The sequence below is a fragment of the Schistocerca cancellata genome, chromosome 5 (assembly GCF_023864275.1).
Source record: "Schistocerca cancellata isolate TAMUIC-IGC-003103 chromosome 5, iqSchCanc2.1, whole genome shotgun sequence".
NCBI lineage: Eukaryota > Metazoa > Arthropoda > Insecta > Orthoptera > Acrididae > Schistocerca > Schistocerca cancellata.
The window spans coordinates 39,991,542-40,011,255 of record NC_064630.1 but is presented as its reverse complement, the minus strand read 5'-3'; the positions used below and the strand labels follow the sequence as shown (position 1 = coordinate 40,011,255).

Sequence of the window (19,714 nt, the reverse complement as noted above, 5' to 3'; positions counted from 1 at the left end):
AGTATTAGGTGTCACAGCAGAGCTTGTTCTTGAAAAAACTTCGTGTTATCTGCAGTCCCGATAATCGCGATATAACCCGAAATTTTGTGTGACATAAACACAAAAACTTCTATTCAAGTTTTCTTGATAGTGTAAAATTCATTAAAGAAAGAAAGTTACTAGTTTCATCAGTGTCTATTGTCACAATAAAATTATAATTAAATGTTTCTAAATCATATTAACTAACACATTTCATATTGTTTATTAGTTAGATAGACGTGATCTAGGCATAAATTTTCCAAGTTATAAACATTTAAAGACATGACCAAACATGCTTGATATGTACATTCTCTAAAACCAAAATAATTACTAATTCATTCTTCTTTCAGTGTATCTCTAGATCAGTACAAAAACAACAACTGCACATAAGACCTTTGTGTCATTTTTTGTTTACATACAGCCAATCTCGTGTCCTTGACAAATTTAAAACATTCTTTAAACTTAATTATTATTTTGAAGCTGACCATGAGTGAGAAATGTGGGTGCTGTTATAGAGTAGTGAGTAGAGGGATTTGTTGCCAATCTTGGAGGAAATATTTTCACTGGGGTGGGGATACAGTGGGGAAAATGTTGGGAGAACAGAAGAGGCTCTCTCCTGGAACTGCAGAGTATGCAGTAGGAACATTTTGATTGGGGAACAGGAAACAAAAATCTGTGCCCTTCAGGCACAGTTGGAGGAAGCAAGGAAGGAGATGATAAGGATCAAAGCAGATAGGGGGGAGGAGGGAACTGGCAGCTGGTAGGAGGATAGGAAGAAAGAGAACGCGATCTGACAGTTTTATCATCAACACCAAAAACAGTTATCCACCACTGCCAGAGTTAAGTGGAGAAGAGCCTCAGGTAGAACAAGGAGCAGAAAATGTGCAGCACACTTCTACTGAGGCCAAGAAGCCTATGAGGGTACAAAGTGTTAGGAAGAAGAAAGTGCTTCCAGGTAGTTGCTATGGGCGAGGTGTAGGCCCTCAGTTACAGGAAAGTTCGGGGGCAGTGTACCAGGCCACCAGTATCTTCAAGACACATGCAGGATTAAGTCACATGATAGACAACTTAGGGGCTTTATGTAAGGACTTTACAAAAGAGGACCATGTAGTGATAGTGGGTGGGATGGGAAACAGTTTGGACAGAATTCATTTTAATCTATTATAACACTTGATTTAAGAATCATAAAAGAGCATTGTTTACATGAGAGAGAATTATTGACTGCTTAAGTTTCCCAACAGGTAACAGAATGGTAAGGCAGAGGTTTAGAAACCAAATTTTAAACTGGTATACATTTTCAGGAGCAAATCTGGACAATGGTGGCAATCAATTAGTTATGAAATGCATACTGACATGAAGAATTTGCAGAAAAATTAAGGATATGGGAATTGGTCAAGTTGAAAACATTTCAGGTTATTGAGAGATCCAAACTAAGCATTAGATAATGATTAACAGAAATAAGTTAAGGAAATGCACCAGAAGATGCATGAGTATCTTTGAGAGATTAAATAGTGAAGATGACATGTTGTTGTTTTGGTCTTTCCTCAAAAGACTAGTTTGAAGCTCTCCATGCTACTCCATCCTGTGCAAGCTTCTTCAGCTCTGAGTAACTACGGCAACCTACATCCTTCTGAATCTGATTATTGTATTTGTCTCTTGGTCTCCCACTATAATTTTTGCAATCCACATTTCCCTCCAACACTAAATTCGTGATGCCCTGATGCCTCAGAACACATCCTACCAACCAATCCCTTCTTGTAGTCAATTTGTGCCACAAATTCCTCTTCTCCCCAATTCTAGTCAGTACCTCCTCATTTGTGACATGATCTACCCATCTAATCTTCAGCATTCTTCTGTAGCACCACATGTCAACAGGTTCTATTCTCTTCTTGTCTAAACTGTTTATTGTCCATGTTCCACTTATGTGCATGGCTACACTCCATACAAATACTTTCACAAAAGACTTCCTGACACTTAAATCTATAATTGATGTTAAGTTTCTCTTCTTCAGAAATGCTTTCCTTCCCATTGCCAGTCTACATTTTATAACCTCTCTACTTTGACCATCATCAACATAGGATAACTATATTATATTGTAATTATTAATTTTCACTCTGCAGCAGAGTGTGCACCGATTTGAAAGTTCCTTGCAGATTAAAACTGTGTAGTGGACTGGGACTTGAACTTGCGAATTCGGACATTTGAAAAAATGTCATTGACAGATGGCATACAACCAGAAACAGGAATGGTTAAAGGAGAAACACAAGGCTGTACAAGCATATACGACTTTCTACCTCTACATCTATGTCTATACTCTGCAAACCACTGTGAAGTGCATAGCAGAGGGTACATCCCACTGCACCACTTATTAGGGTTTCCTCCAGTGCCATTCACGTATGGAGTGTAGGAAGAATAACTGTCTGAATGCCTCTGTGCATGCTGTAATTAACCTAATCTTATCCTCACAATCCCTATTTGAGCAATACATTGGAGGTCGTACTATATTCCTAGAGTCAGCATTTAAAGTTTTCTCAGGATAGGTTATATCTTTCTTCAAGAGTCTCCCAGTACAGTTCTTTCAGTCTCTGTGACACTCTCCCATGGATCAAACAAACATGTGACCATTCGTTCTGCCCTTCTCTGTATACATTCAATACACCCTATTGGTCTTATTTGGTAAGGCTCCCACAAACATGAGCAATATTCTAGAACTGGTCACACAAGTAATCTGTAAGCAATCTCCTTTGTAGACTGCTTGCACTTCCCCAGTAGCCTACCAATAAATGAAATCCTGCTTTGCCCACAACTGAGCCTATCTGATATCCCTGCAAAGTGTTACTACTAGGTGTTTGTATGAACTGATCAATTCCAGCTGTGACTCATTCATATTATACTCATAGTATACTGTTTTTTTTTTTTCATTATACCTCCCAAGGACCATGGACATTGCCATTGGTGAAAGGCTTGCGTGCCTCAACGACACATATAGCCGTACCGTATCTGATGAGAGGCCAGACATATGAGTGGTTCCTGAAGAGAGGCAGCAGGCTTTTCAGTAGTTGCAGGGGCAACAGTCTGGATGATTGACAGATCTGGCCTTGTAACACTAACCAAAACAGCCTTGCTGTGCTAGTGTTGCGAACGGCTGAAAGCAAGGGGAAACTACAGCCGTAATTTTTACCGAGGGCATGCAGCTTTACTGTATGGTTAAATGATAATGGTGTCCTCTTGGGTAAAATGTTCCGGAGGTAACATAGTCCCCAATTTGGATCTCCAGGTGGGGACTACTCAGGATGACATTGTTATCAGGAGAAAGAAAACTGGCATTCTACGGATCGGAGCGTGGAATGTCAGATCCCTTAATCGGACAGGTAGGTTAGAAAATTTAAAAAGGGAAATGGATAGGTTAAAGTTAGATGTAGTGGAAATTAGTGAAGTTCGGTGGCAGGAGGAACAAGGCTTCTGGTCAGGTGAATACAGGGTTATAAATACAAAATCAAATACAAGTAATGCAGGAGTAGGTTTAATAATGAATAAAAAAATAGAAGTGCAGGTAAGCTACTACAAACAACATAGTGAACGCATTATTGTGGCGAAGATAGACATGAAGCACACACCTACCACAGTAGTACAAGTTTATATGCCAACTAACTCTGCAGATGATGAAGAGATTGATAAAATATATGATGAGACAAAAGAAATTATTCAGATAGTGAAGGGAGACGAAAATTTAATAGTCATGGGTGACTGGAATTCGAAAGTAGGAAAAGGGAGAGAAGGAAACATAGTAGGTGAATATGGAATGGGGGTAAGAAATGAAAGAGTAAGCCACCTGGTAGAATTTTGCACATAGCATAACTTAATCATAGCTAATACTTGGTTCAAGAATCATTAAAGAATGTTGTATACATGGAAGTGGCCTGGAAATACTGGAAGGTTTTAGATAGATAATATAATAGTAAGACAGAGCTTTACTAACCAAGTTTTAAATTGTAAGACATTTCCAGGGGCAGATGTGGTCTCTGGCCACAATCTATTGGTTATGAACTGTAGATTAAAACTGAAGAAAGTGCAAAAAGGTGGGAATTTAAGGAGATGGGACCTGGATAAACTTAAAGAACCAGAGGTTGCAGAGAGTTTCAGGGAAAGCATTAGAGAATGATTGACAGGAATGGGGGAAAGAAATACAGTGGAAGAAGAATGGGTAGCTTTGAGGGATGAAATAGTGAAGGCAGCAGAGGATCAAGTAGGTAAAAAGACGAGGGCTAGTAGAAATCCTTGGGTAACAGAAGATATATTCAATTTAATTGAGGTACGGAAAAAATACAAAAATGCAGTAAATGATGTAAGCAAAAAGGAATACAAACATTTCAAAAATGAGATCGACAGGAAGTGCAAAATGGTGAAGCAGGGATGGCTAGAGGATAAATGTAGGATGTATAGGCATATCTCACTAAACATAAGATAGACACTGCCTACAGGAAAATTAAAGAGAGCTTTGGAGAAAAGAGAACCACTTGTATGAATATCAAGAGCTCAGATGGAACCCACCAGAAAGTTGGAAGGACTATATAGAGGGCCTATACAAGGGCGATGTACTTGAGGACAATATTATGGAAATGGAAGAGGATGTAGATGAAGATGAAATGGGAGATATGATACTGCGTGAAGAGTTTGACAGAGCACTGAAAGACCTAAGCCGAAACAAGGCCCTGGGCGTAGACATCATTCCATTAGAATTACTGACAGCCTTGGGAGAGCCAGCCCCAACAAAACTCTACCATCTGGTGAGCAAGATGTATGACACAGGCGAAATACCCTCAGACTTAAAGAAGAATATAATAATTCCAATCCCAAAGAAGCAGGTCTTAACAGATGTGAAAATTACCGAACTATCAGTTTAATAAGTCATGGTTGCAAAATACTAATGCGAATTCTTTACAGACGAATGGAAAAACTGGTAGAAGCTGACCTTGGGGAAGATCGGTTTGGATTCCATAGAAATGTTGGAACATGTGAGGCAATACTGACCCTGCAACTTATCTTAGAAGATAGATTACAGAAAGGCAAACCTACATTTCTAGCATTTGTAGACTTAGAGAAAGCTTTTGACAATGAAATACCCTCTTTCAAATTCTGAAGGTGGCAGGGGTAAGACATAGGGAGCAAAAGACTATTTACAATTTGTACAGAAACCAGACAGCAGTTGTAAGAGCCAAGGGGCATGAAAGGGAAGCAGTGTTTGAGAAGGGAGTGAGACAAGGTTGTAGCCTATCCCAGATTTTATTCAATCTGTAAAGGAAACAAAAGAAAAATTCTGAGTAGGAATTAAAATCCATGTAGAAGAAATAAAAACTTTGAGGTTCACCGATGACATTGTAATTCTGTCAGAGACAGCAAAGGACCTGGAAGAGCAGTTGAACAGCAAAACAAGGATAATGGAATGTAGCTGAATTAAGTCAGGTGACGCTGAGGGAATTAGATTAGGTAATGAGACACTTAAAGTAGTAAATGAGTTTTGCTATTTGGGGAGCAAAATAACTGATGATGGTCGAAGTAGAGAGGATTTAAAATCTAGACTGGCAACGGCAAGGAAAGCGTTTCTGAAGAAGAGAAATTTGTTAACATCGAGTATATATTTAAGTGTCAGGAAGTCGTTTCTGAAAATATTTGTATGGAGTGTAGCCATGTATGGAAGTGTAACATGGACGATAAATAGTTTAGACAAGAAGAGAATAGAAGCTTTCGAAATGTGGTGCTATAGAAGAATGCTGAATATTAGATGGGTAGACCACATAACTAATGGGGAGCTATTGAACAGAATTGGGGAGAAGAGAAATTTGTGGCACAACTTGAATAGAAGAAGAGATCGGTTGGTAGGACATGTTCTGAGGCATCAAGGGATCACCAATTTAGCATTGGAGTGCAGCGCGGAGGGTAAAAATCATAGAGGGAGACCAAGAGACGAATACACTAGGCAGATTCAGAAGGATGTAGGTTGCAGTAGGTACTGGGAGATGAAGAAGCTTGCACAGGATAGAGTAGCATGGAGAGCTGCTTCAAAACAATCTCTGGACAGAAGACAACGACAACTACAACTGTTTTACGCTTTTTAACATTTAAAGCAGGTTGCTAATCTTTGCACCACTTTGAGATCTTATCAAGATCTGACTGAATATTTATGCAGCTTCTTTCACACAGAACTTCATTACAGATAATTGCATCATATGCAAAAAGTCTGCCATCACTATTAATAATGGCTGCAAGGTCATTAACGTACTCCATAAACAGCAAGGGTCCCAACAAACATCCCTCAGGCATGCCTGAAGTTACTTCTACACCTAACGATGATTCTCCACCTGAGATAACTTAAGGGAAGATGGATGTCATGAACAGGGAAGTTAAAGAAACCTTTGGAGAAAAAAAGGGAAGTAGCTGATGAACCTCAAGAGCTTCGATGGCAAACTAGTACTAATCAAAGATGGGAAGGCTATTAGATTAAATTAGATTACATTAATTATTCATTCCTCAGACCCACAAAAGAGGGGATCCTCCTGGGTGTGGAACATGTCAGATAAACACATTACAAAAATGTAATTAGAAAAACTTGAGTTTCATTAATTTTAATGATCCTCAGTGAATAAACAGTAAAATGATGTACATGAATTAAAATTAAACTTCTAATATTTACAGGTTTAATATTTACATCTGCTATCATTAAATCCATCATTCACTGTCAGTAAAAGGCAGCCCAGGTGGCTGACTAGTGGGATAAGGAGATCTTGTAGAACAAAGCAGGAATTATATCAAAATGTTAGAAGTAGTCACAATCAAGCTACAGTAGCCCGTTACAGACAGTATTGTAAGGTGCATAAAAATGTTATTAGGAAGGAAAAGAGTATGTGGTATGCAAATAGAATAGCTAATTCACAGGATAAAATTAAAACCATATGGCCAGTTGTGAAGGAAGTGTCTGATCAGCTGCACAAGGTCGACAATATAAAGTCAGTTTGCAGTAAAAATATTTCTGTTACTGATAAATCAAATATATGTACAGTATTTAACGATCATTTTCTGAGCATTGCTGGTGAATTAAATAAAAATTTAGTTTCTACATACAACTTTCTTGGCAAATGCCATTCCGAGATTGATGTCTGAAATACTCCTCTGTGATACAGACAAGAGGGAGATTGAGTCAATAATTAAATCACTGAAGACTACAGACTCTCATGGTTATGATGGAGTGCCTAGCAGAATATTACAGTACTGTGTTGCACATGTTAGCCCTATATTGAGCCATATTTGTAATTTTTCCTTAGGAATGGTCAGTTTCTTGAGCGATTAAGTACTTGGAACCGCTTTATAAAAAGGGAGAAAAGGCTGTGTATGTAAGGATAATTGATCATTTTATATCACACAATTTGCTATCAAATGTACAGTTCAGCTTTAGAAGCAGTTTAACAACTGAAAATGCTATATTCTCTTTTCTCTGTGAGCTACTGGATGGTCTAACAAAAAGGTTTCAAATGCTTGGCATATTTTTGATTTAACTAAGGCATTTGATTGTGTTGATCACAAAATATTGCTCCAGAAGTTGGACCATTACGGAACAGGGGAAGTAGCTCACAATTGGTTCACCTCTTACTTTAGTAACAGGTAGCAAAAGGTCATTATTCACAATGTTGATAATGGCTGTGATGTGGGGTCTGACTGGGGTACTGTCAAGTGGGGGGTGCCACAGGGATCAGTGTTCAGGCCACTCCTGTTCCTTATTTGTGAAACTTAACAGTTCAAATTTCTAGGTGCTCAGATAGATAGTAAGCTGTTGTGGAAATCCCACATTCGGGATCTTGTTCAAAGACTTATACTGCCATTTTCACTATTCGAACGGTATCAGAAGTGAGTTATCGTTCGACATGAAAATTAGTCTACTTTGCTTATTTTCATTCACTTATGCCATATGGTATTATATTTTGGAGTAACTCTTCCCAGTCTAAAAGGATATTTTTGGCTCAGAAACGGGTGGTTTGGGCAGTAAGTGGTGTAAGTTCACGAACCTCTTGTCGAACCCCGTTCACAAGTCAGGGTATTTTGACATTGGCCTCTCGATATATACATATTTCTTACTGTCATTTATTGTTAGCAATATTAGCTTATTCCCAAGAATAGGCAGCTTTACTCGGTTAAAACTCGGCAGAAATCAAACCTGCATTTGGATCGGACTTCCTTAACTCTTGTGCAAAAAGGTGTGTAGTATAATGCTGCATCCATTTTCAATAAGCTATCACTCAAATTCAAAAATCTTAGCAGTAATCCACGCCCTTTCAAATCCAAACTGAAGAGTTTCGTCATGGGTCAATCCTTCTATTCTGTTGAGGAGTTCCTTGAAAAATTAAGCTGATTCTTATTGTATTGTTGATTGCGTTTACTTAAACTTATGAACTGACTTTTTTGGGTTCATAAACATTTATTTTTAACTGTTATTACTTTTGTAGTGTAATTTCATGTACTGACACATTCCATGACCTTGGAGATTTGCTCCTGAATTTGGTCTTGTGGGACTTGACGTGTAAATAAAATAAAATAAAACACTGTGAGAGGAGCACAGAAAGACCTAAGTAGAAACAAGGCACCTAGAATAGGCAACATTCCCTCAGAATTATTAATGTCCTTGGAGGAACCAACCATGACAAAACTGTTCCCCCCTGGTTGACTGGATATGTGCACTGTGAGAAATAACTTTTGACTTCCAGGGGGATTTAAAAATCCCAATACCAAAGAAGACAAATGCTAAAAATGTTGCCAAGCCTTGAGTTGCACAACCGTGATTGCAAAGAAACTAGCAGAAATTGTCTATGGAACAATAGAATGACTGGTGGAAGTCATACTGTGGAGGATTACTTTAGGTTCCAGAGAAATTTATAAATTTGTGATGCCTGCAGTTATAAGAACTGAAGGATATGAAAGGGGGCAGTAGTGGACAAGGCAGTGAGACACAGTTGCAACATATCCCCTGTGTTATTCAACATGTACAATGAACAAGCAGCAAAGGCAACCTAATAGAAATTTGAAAGGGTGTTAAATTTGAAGGAGAAGAATTTAAAAAAAATCTTTTGTTGAGGGCATTGTAATTATGTTTGAGATGCCAAAGGGCTTGGAAGATAGGTCAAAAAGCATCGGTAGCGTCTTGAAAAGAGGTTGTAAAATCAGCATTAACAAAAGTAAAACAATGGTAACAAAGTGCACTCTAACTAAATCTTGTGATGCTAAGGATATTAGAAAGGCACTAAGTTAACAGATGGATTTTACTACTTGGGAGTAAATTAATTCATGGTGACCAAAGTAGAGAGGACATATATGATGCAGACCAGCAATAGCAAGAAACTACTTCTGAAAAAGAGAATTTTAACATCAAATACAAAAATGAAATTAAGAAGTTCTTTCTGGAAGTACTTGGTCAGATTGAAAAAAGGTTGAAAACACTAGAGGAAAGAAAAGAATAGATGTTTTTGATAAATATGTTACAGAAAAATGTTTGAGATTAGATGTCTGGGTATTATAAGTACAGCAGAGGTGCTGCATTGGGGGAGGAAGGATACATCTTTATAGCACAACTAGTCTTAAAGAATGGATAGTTTGATAACAAACATCCCAAGATATCAAGGAATAGTCAGTTTTTTATGGAGGACAGTGTGCATGGTAAAAAGAGTAGAGAGAGAGCATGACTCAGATTCAGGTGGATGTAGTTATGAATAAATGAACTGACTTGTAAAGGCACAATGTTATGTTCTTCACTCCAAAGACTGCTTCAGTCCAGCCATTTGACTGATGACCACAAAAATAACAACAAATATAAATTCTTAAAAGCAGGAAATTATTATATTTGTGATACAAGATAAACTGCCCAGATTATTGACATCATCCACAAAGGCAGTTGCTGTTTGCTATTGGAACACATTATACGTTACACTTATACATATGAAGCCAAAAATAAAACACACATGATAAACTTAGAATTCCAACAATTTGTTCATAATCAGTTATGAGTTTTGTGAGTACCTGCTACATACTCCAAGATGAATAACTCTTAAAACATTTACCTTAATAATAGTAAGTTTTTCAATGAGTTATTTGAAAATACTTATTGATGTTTATTAGCGTTTGGACAGTTTATCATACACTTACCTATGATGTAAACCTTCTCACCCTCAACAAGATTCATTGCATCTTCATTTTCTGCTTCGTAGGCACTGACTGAGTATAACACATCCCCTTCTTGAAGCTCTGTAACTAATATCTCTTCTACTCCTAATATGAGAAAATGAAATACTTGTGAGCATTCATTTTACATTTCATCTTTTAAAGAAATCATTATTTACAGCCCATTTCTACTAAAAATGCACACCTTTTTAATTATATAAATTTCAGGGAATGAAAACTTCACATTGTTAATAAGATGCACTGTAGGACTGTCAGAAAATATATTGTACTATTTAATTGTGTTTCAGGTAATTACTTGCTAGCTTAAAAATAATACAGCACAAATTTTGAAAAGTATAATTTCTATGTATTTAACAAAAAAAGAAAAACAAAATTGCATCAATTACTTCCACAAGAACAATCTCTCAACAGAAATTCAATGTTACACACACTTGTTCAGTAATAACAACAATGTGAAAAGAATAGTTTGCTGCTCACCACATAAAGGAAGCACTGAGTGACTGGCAGTCACAATGAAAAAAGACTGTTGGATATTATTAATGACAACATAATTGGGTAGACAAAAAAAATTACTTACCAAGTGGCAGCAAGAGAAAACATGCATCAAGATTCCAAGCCAGTGGCTCCTTCTTCTAGCCAAAGAATTGACTAGGAAGGGAGAGAGATGAAGCAAAAGGACTGGCAAGGTTTATGAAACGGGGAGAGTTTGGAAAAGTCACCCAGATCTCCGAGTCAGGGGAGACTTATCAGACGGAATGAGAAAGAAAGAATTTCCGTTAGTGAGCAGATTTCTTTTATCTGTCCAATTATATCATGTCTTCAATTTTTTTTATTTTCATTGATATTATTACCTGTCAGACTAAGTCCTTCATTAAATACATACAAACCAAACACACACATATTCACACATCGATAAATCATACACACGCGACTATTGTCATCTCTGGGCACTAAGGTCTGGCTACAAATACATCTGAAGTTAGCAGTGATCTTTGATGGGGTGTGTAGTGGGGCTACAATAGGGGTTTTGGCAGTGATGTGGAGGAAAAGCAGAGTATTGGTGGTGGAAGATACAAGTGCTGTCTGTGGTATGGTGGGGATAGAATAGTGGGCTGCTAAGTGCAGCATCAGGAGGTTGTACCAGGGGAGGGTGGAGGAGGGAGGACAGAGGGGAGGGGAGGGAAGTAGAGAAGGGGAGAGGAAAGAAGGTGTGTATAGGACTGGAGTGGAGCAAAGAAGGGAATAGGCATGTGGAGGACATAGATTAGCAAAAGTTGAGGTCAGAAGGGTTACTGAAATGAAGGATACATTGCAGGAAGTATTCGTTAGGAGGAAAAATCGAGATGGCACAGGCTGTGAAGCTATCGTGGAAGTCAAGAAAATTATATTGGGTGGCTTGCTCAGCAACTGGGTGGTCCAGCTGTCTTTTGGCCACAGTCTGGTTGTGGCCATTCATCTCGACAGATAGCTTATCAGTGATAATGTCCATGTACAAAACAGCCCATTGGTTGCACCTAAGTAGGTAGATCAGATGGTGCTTCCACAAGTGGCCCTGCCTACGGTGGGTACGAGATGCCTGTGACAGGATATGTGTAGGTGGTAGTGAGAGGATGTATGGGATACATCTTGCATCTAGATCTGTTGCAAGAATGTGAGCCATGGGGGCAATGGGTTTGGAGGAGGGATGCCCTTGTGGACAAGGATACTGTGTATGTCAGGTGGGTGGTGGAATGTCACTGTGGGAGGAGTAGGGAGGATATTCCTGATTCTGAGGCACGACGAGAGGTGATCGAAACACTGGTGGAGAACATGTTCCTGTTACTCCATACAGAGTGGTACTGATTCATGAGAGGCTGTTTTGTGGCTGGACAATGGATATATGGGGAACGGTAAGTGACTGGGAAGAAAAGGCACATGAGGCATTTGTTTCTGGACAAGATGGGGAGGGTAATTCCAGTCTGTGAAGACCTCAGAGAGACCAGTGGCATATTTGAAGAGCATCTGCACATCACTTATACAGATGCAAAGATCATAGCTGGCTAGGCTGAACGGAAGGGACTTCTTTGTGTGGAATGGGTGACAGCTGTTGATGTGGAGGTATTGTTGGTGGTTAGTAGGTTTGTTGTGGAATGAGATAATGATGTGGCCATTGCTTTCCCAGGAACAGATCTCTCATGCCTTGTCTTCCCAGTCAACTACCATCCCCCAAACATCTTCTTCCCTTCTTCCCGTCTGGCCACAAAGGAGTACCCTCGTCATGACTCAGTACCACCTAGGACTGGAGCAACTGAATCTTATTCTCCACCAGAGTTTCTGTTATCTCTCGTCATATCATGAAATGAGAAATATTCTCCCCACTATCCTCCACATCATTCTCACATAGGTATTCTTCTGTCCACACAAAATATGCAATATCCTTGTCCATTCCCATACCACCCTTGCTCCCTAGTCATTGTCAATAGTTCACATCCTCCCGGTAGATCCAGATGCGAAACATATCACATATATCCTCCCACTACTATCTACTCCAATCCTGTCACAGGAATCTCCTGATCAATCAAAAGCAGGGCCACCAGCGATCTACTAACTTAGCTGCCATGGACATGCTGTGTTCTACAAGGGCATGATCACTAACAAGGTGTCTCTCTGGATGAGTGCCCATCACCAAACCGTGGCCGTGAGACACTTGTATCACCCAGTTGCTGAGCATGCTACACGACATGTTGTGCTTGACTTCCACAACAGATTCACAGATTCTGACATATGGATGTTTTGCACCAACACTAGCTTTTCTAAATTGTTCAGATGGGAATTTTCCTTTTAGCAAATCCTTTATTCCTCCTAACCACCATGGTCACAGCCTTAGCTTGAACTAGTACCCCACCTAGTGATTCATTTCAAGTTCCCACTTCACCCCTACATACGCCTTCTATTCTCCTGTAACACCTGCATAGTGATTTTCCCTTCTCTACTTCAATTTCTCTCCTCTTCCCTTTACAACTCCCCCCTCCCCTCCGTCCTCCCAATACTGCACCTAGCAGCCCAGTGTCCTGTCTCTACCATGTCCATGCACATCCCATAGATAGCACTAGCATCTTCCTCCACCCTTAGCCCACTCTCACTCCCTGCCACATGCCACTGCTGCACCCCCACTAACCACCCTGGCAAAGATCTCTGCTCACCTCACGCAGCCACAGATTTTAGTGCCTGGAGACGACAGTTGCCATGTGTATGCAAGTTACGCATGTGTGAATGTGTGTGTTTTGTCTGTATTCTGATGAAGGACGTTGTTCAATAGCTAATAACATCTATCAGTCTTTTCTCATTATGCCCATCTGCCACTCAACACCACTACTGTGTGATGAGTAGCAATCTGTCCTTTTCACATAGTTACAATATTACAAAAAGGAAAGCTGCTACTCACCATATAGCGAAGATGCTGAGTCACAGATAGGCACAACAAAAAGACTGTCACAAATAAAGCTTTCCGCCAGTAAGGCCTTCATCAACAATAGGCGACAGACAGACACACACACACACACACACACACACACACACACACACACACGCAAATGCAACTCACACACAGGACTCAGGCAACTGAAACCACATATAGCTGTTATTTCAGTCCGGATTTTCTCTGTTTAATTTTTCAATAATAACTTATTTAAATACTTATATGACCTACTTCCATCTGATATCTCTTGCTTCATAAGATCATAGTTCATATACACAGTATGGTATGCACACCTTTCTGTTCTTATTATGAAAACACAGTTTCCTGCATTTGAAGTGAACAGTACCACACTACTTTAAACATCATAAAAAGAAAAGGAGCCTTTAGCATATGATACTCACAAGCAGCATCCAATTGACATTCACTGCTGGATAAGGGACTGCTCCAAATTTTCTCAAGCATTATGGACTTCTGATAAATGACTCCATGTTACTCTCATTCAGTTTCTAATGCCATACAGCTGCCTTCCATCTCAGTCTTATCTATATCCTGACCTATTCATCCTACCCACATACTGTAATTTGTTAACAATAGCAGCTTAAACCCAAGAATTAGCAGCTTTCACTCAATTAATACTAGGCAGAAATCCACTTCCTTGACTCTTGTGCAGAAAGGCATGCAGTATTCTGCTGCATATATTTGCAATAAGCTACCACAAGAATTCAGAAATTTCGCCAATGATCCACATACTTTCATATCTAAACTGAAGAGTTTTGTCCTGGGTCACACCTTCCATTCTGTTGAAGAGTTCTGTGAAAAATTAAGGTGATTCCTGTGATATATTGTTGATTGTCTTCACACAGATTTATAGCTTGACATCTTTTTAGAATTCATAAACATTTTATTTTATCTGTTATTACTTTTCTGTTGTATGTTCATGTACTGACATGTTCCATAACAATGGAGCTTTCCTTCTCAATTTGGTCCTACAGAACTAGAAATGATAAATAAAATAAAAAAATACAAAGGTTGCACCACTGTCATTATGAATTGTAGTCATTACCTGTCAGAAGTCATCTGCCAATTACAGTACTCATCCACCTTTAAACTCTTCCAGAGCGATCCCATCCCAGAAGTCCAACAAAACCTCCAAACCCTGCTTAAAGCCTTAGGCCCTTCCCAGAACCTGTCCCCTGAATCAATTTTGCTCCTTACCCCATGACACTCCACACACCCACTTCTACATGATCCACAAAATCCACAAGCCCAACAATCCTGGGTGCCTCACTGTAGCTGGTTATTGTGCCTAAAATTAAGGAATTTTGACCTTCATTGACTAACACTTCCAACCAAGTCCCGTAATCTAGCCTCCCACCCAAAAGATACCAACCACTTCCTTCACCAACTCTCTGCCATCTACACCACTTTACCTCCTGGATCTCCGCTTGTCACTGTTGAGACTACTTCCCTATACACCAACAGCCCTTCATGCCCTTGGTCTTGTCACTATTGAACACTACCTTTCCCAATGTCCTTCAGACTCCAGACACACTACCTCATTCCTCTCCCACCTTACTAACATTATGCTAACTCACAACTACTTTTCCTTTAAGGAAAGGTACACAAACAATCCACAGCCCAGCCATGGGCACCTTCACTGCACCCTCCTATGCCAACCTCTTTATGGGCCATCTAGAGGAGACCTTCCTAGCTTCCCAAATCTCCTGGCGGCCGCGGTGGTCTAGCAGTTCTGGCGCTGCAGTCCGGAACCGCGAGACTGCTACGGTCGCAGGTTCGAATCCTGCCTCGGGCATGGGTGTGTGTGATGTCCTTAGGTTAGTTAGGTTTAAGTAGTTCTAAGTTCTAGGGGACTTATGACCTAAGATGTTGAGTCCCATAGTGCTCAGAGCCATTTGCACCATTTGAACCCAAATCTCCAAACACGTAGTCTGTTTCAGGTTCATCAACAATATATTCATGATCTGAACTCAGGGACAGGAGATACTGTATTTTCCTCATTGCTTCACAATCTCAACACCTTCTCTCCCATCTGCTTCACCTGGTCCTCCTCAACCAGTGTGCCACCTTCCTAGACGTTGCGTCCTTCTTTCTCATGGCATGTCCCACACCTCTGTTCATATTAAACTCTCCAACCAGCAACAGTGCCTGTATTTCAGTAGCTGTCATCCCTTCCACCCCAAAAAATGCCTCCCATACAGCCTGGCCATATGGTCAGTGACAAGAATTCCCTTGCCCAGTATGCTGAGGCCTCACCAAGGCCTTCACTGACAGATATTACTCCCCAGACCTAGTCAGCAAACAGATTTCCCATGCCATTTCCTTACACATCCAAAAATCCTCCCACAACCCCCAGTAACCATTTACAAAGAAGTGCCTCCTTCGTAACCCAATACCACCTCGGACTGGAACAAATGAGCCATATCCTTCATCGGGGTTTTGATTACCTATCATCACATCCTGAAATGACTGACATCTTAACAAAGATGCTGTCCACCCCTCCTAAAGTAGTGTTGCATCACCCACCCAACCTGCACAATGTCCTAGTCCACCACTAAGCCACTCGTAATCCACCCCTATGCCACTCCTGATCCAACCCTTGCCACAAGGAGCATATCCCTGCATAAGACACAGGTGGAAGACCTGCCCAATCCATCCACCCAGCACTTCCTATTCCAGTCCTGTTACACCGTTATCCTACGCAATCAGAGGATGGGCCACCTGTGAAGGCAGTCATGTCATATACCAGCTATGCTGAAATCATTGCACAGCTTTTTATGTAAGTATGACTACCACCCAGCTGTCCACCAGGATGAATGGTCACCACCAAACTGGCCAAGAGTAAAGTAGACCACACTGTAACACTACATGAAGCTGAACATAACATGCATGATTTCCAGGCCATCTGGATCCTCCACTCCACCACCAACTTTTCTGCACTGTGCAGATGGGAGTTATCTTCACAATACATTCTTCCCTCCTGAAATTATCCTAACCTCAAACTGTGGTAAACTATTGTCCCCACACTATACACCCAAAACTTTCTGCCCCCTCTGTCCTGTCTCTTTCTCCTTGTTCATGTCCCCTCACACTTGTTGTGTGATGCTCTCTGCCAACACATGGGCCCATCTCCCCACCCCTCAGCCCCCTGCTCCTCTCTATTTCTGCTCCCCCCCCCCCCCCCCCCCCATCTTCACAGCCTCCCAATGCTGCACCTGGTGTGTAAGTAAGCAGTGATAACACTGTCACTATACATAAAAGACAACCTTGAGATTTGGAGATGTTTTGATCCTCAAACTTTTCTTACATATACACCTACTTCTAGGTGAGAGTGTACAGCTGTAGATACACTTGTGAGATGTTATTTATCATAGCTTATATAGTTTAAAATTAATAAACACTACTTTCTCTGGTAGAAATCATGTATTAAATCACTGTTGTCAGTACTAAATTCTGACTGCTAACAACTAGATACATTTAATGAGTGAAAAAATAAGTACCTTCTTGGAAGACTTCTGTTTCCTTTACTATACTCAGAGTGAAATCCTCTGTAAAAAAAAAAAAGTCATTGGACCATTAGGAACAATGATTCATTTAATCAATGATATACAACATAAAGAAAATCAATAAGACTAAATTGCCATGCACAACTACAAATTACTGAATAACAGGTACGTAATTCACAGGAATGACTTAACTGTTAATTAATAAAAGGCTGGATCATATCACACTAAATGTTTACATTTTTATTTCTTCATCATTAAAAAATGCAGTTAATATATGACACATCAAATATACCATGTGATTATATTACAAAGAACTGCTCTTTAAGATAAGCACCTTAAGCAGACAAACAAAGAACTTTACAAATTGTTACATACACAGATGCAAAAAAACACAGTTACAATCCTTTATAAATATATTTCTAGGTGCAAAATGACCAAACTTTGCATCTCATATGGATGTAGCAATGTCACATAACTTTACAATCACTTATCCTTTAATGAAATGTATTATTCTCTATAAGAAATCAAAGATGACCTTTACAAAATACATACATAAATTTAAAGAATTAAAATACTTTTTAAGTCATTGAAGCAAAGACAGAGAAACAAAAGTGGAAACAAAAAAAGGAAACGTAAGAAAAACTCTGTCTTAATAGTGAAAATATATAGACAGAGAGACTGAATGCAGCAACCAGTGATTAGAATACAACCATACAGAGAGAGGAGAAGCAAAAGCCTGGTTACATGAAAATCTGTGAAGACTGTAATGTGCTAGAATCATCCAGATACACAAGTGTGTCAGACTCAAGTGTTTGACTGACAGAATGTTTCCACCTGTGAACACCAGACTAAGTAATAGAAGATACAAGTAGATTCATTGCACAGGAGCTTTACAGGGAAACCTTCCTACTTGGTTTACATCCTTCCATCTGTTGAAAGCTTTTATGTTTTCTTCAATAAAACTTTTCCATGAATGTGACCACAACAACATGTCATTTTACAGACCAACATTTAGGACAATTGTTGCAAGTGGTCATCATTAGAATGGTGTATTTACTTTACTTTTATAGTGCAAATTATGAGTATTTGCAGAAATTTTGAACTTAAGGAACATAGCGTCTCATAACAAACACTGACACTGTAAGTAGTTCTGTCTTTTTTATTGTTTGAAATGTGCAGGGAATGTAAGAGATGACAGTATTAAATAACATAGGACTGTCTTTGAAATATGGCATATGCAAAACTTGTGAGGAAGAAACCAGTTTGCTGGAAGAATTTGGTATTTCTAGCAACACATTTCAGATCATGAAAGTACTCTCAGGGATAGTAATGGGATATTGTATTAATGGGCAGCTGTGGCTCACTGAAACAAAATTTTAGACCACTAAATGCAATATATTAGGAAAAATCACTAGTCACTTGATTTGTGTCTCCATTTCCCAATGCTGGTGATCCACAACTCTGCAGGAAATACTTACTTAATAGCTGCAAGAGCTCCTTCCTTAGTCATTCTGACAATAAGATGCAATAGCTGCTTAGAATATTACTGCTATAGCTACAACAGATTCACCTCTAAATATACTCAAACATTTAATATATTAATATCCCACACAGTCCCTATAATGTGAAGACATGACAGAGCAGTATTCAAACAACAAAGTGGACAATGGAGCTCTGGAGAAATACTGATCTATATCATTTAAGTAGCTGCTCAGAAGGTCTTAGAACTTATGTTTGGATGATTTTTGACACAAACAGATTATAATACCTAATCCAAGATATGGTTCATGTGATTTATATAAAACCCATCACATATAAAATCCCAATATACACAACCATTAAATAATATTGAATATATAATCCAATGATGTAATTTCTGGGTCATTATCCAATGACAATTGCCCTGATGGAATTACATTGTTGAAAGTTAGTACAAAAAATGTTCGTTGTGATATATTTAAGGATCCATAAAAATTAAATGACAATAACATAATATTAGCACTTTCTTTACACAGACATATTTGTATTGTCACTGATTCTACATCATTTTGCACCCAGAAACATTTACAGTGAAGAAGCTCCTCATGCTTGCATGATTACAAAAATTAACAAAAAATACTCATTACTTTGTACATTAGCAACTATATATCAATTGTACATTCAAATCTCTGCTACATAACCAGCAAAAATGCATACTGGCAGGTAGGAATGATTTCAGTCATACATTTAACCTGCTATAGCCAAAATGTTGAATACTTCATTTTAGAAGCGTGTGTTATTTAGACGAAGCAAACAGTCTTTCAAAGACTATGAACAAAATTAATATACTGAAATGATAGATTACTATAAAGAGGGAATTAGAAATTAAAGCAATAGAGCTGCAATGTTACCTTATTAAATTAGGTAATTAAACATTTTAGTAAGCTAAAGCACAAGCATTGTTGTTACAAATTTAATTAAAGCAGTTTAAAGCAGGATGTAATAGTCCCAGTTG

General features: G+C 39.0%; 1 protein-coding gene across 1 annotated transcript in view; it reads right to left on the bottom strand.

The window, feature by feature from the left end:
• The window catches only part of LOC126188355 (titin), a 516,411-nt gene that overhangs the window by 104,127 nt on the left and 392,570 nt on the right, over window positions 1-19,714 (bottom strand). Inside the window, exons 96-97 of the mRNA XM_049929953.1 lie at window positions 17,215-17,262; window positions 10,204-10,326 (exon numbers count right to left, since the gene is read on the bottom strand). Coding sequence (XP_049785910.1) covers window positions 10,204-10,326; window positions 17,215-17,262 — 171 coding nt within the window. The remainder of the gene's footprint in view (window positions 1-10,203; window positions 10,327-17,214; window positions 17,263-19,714) is intronic.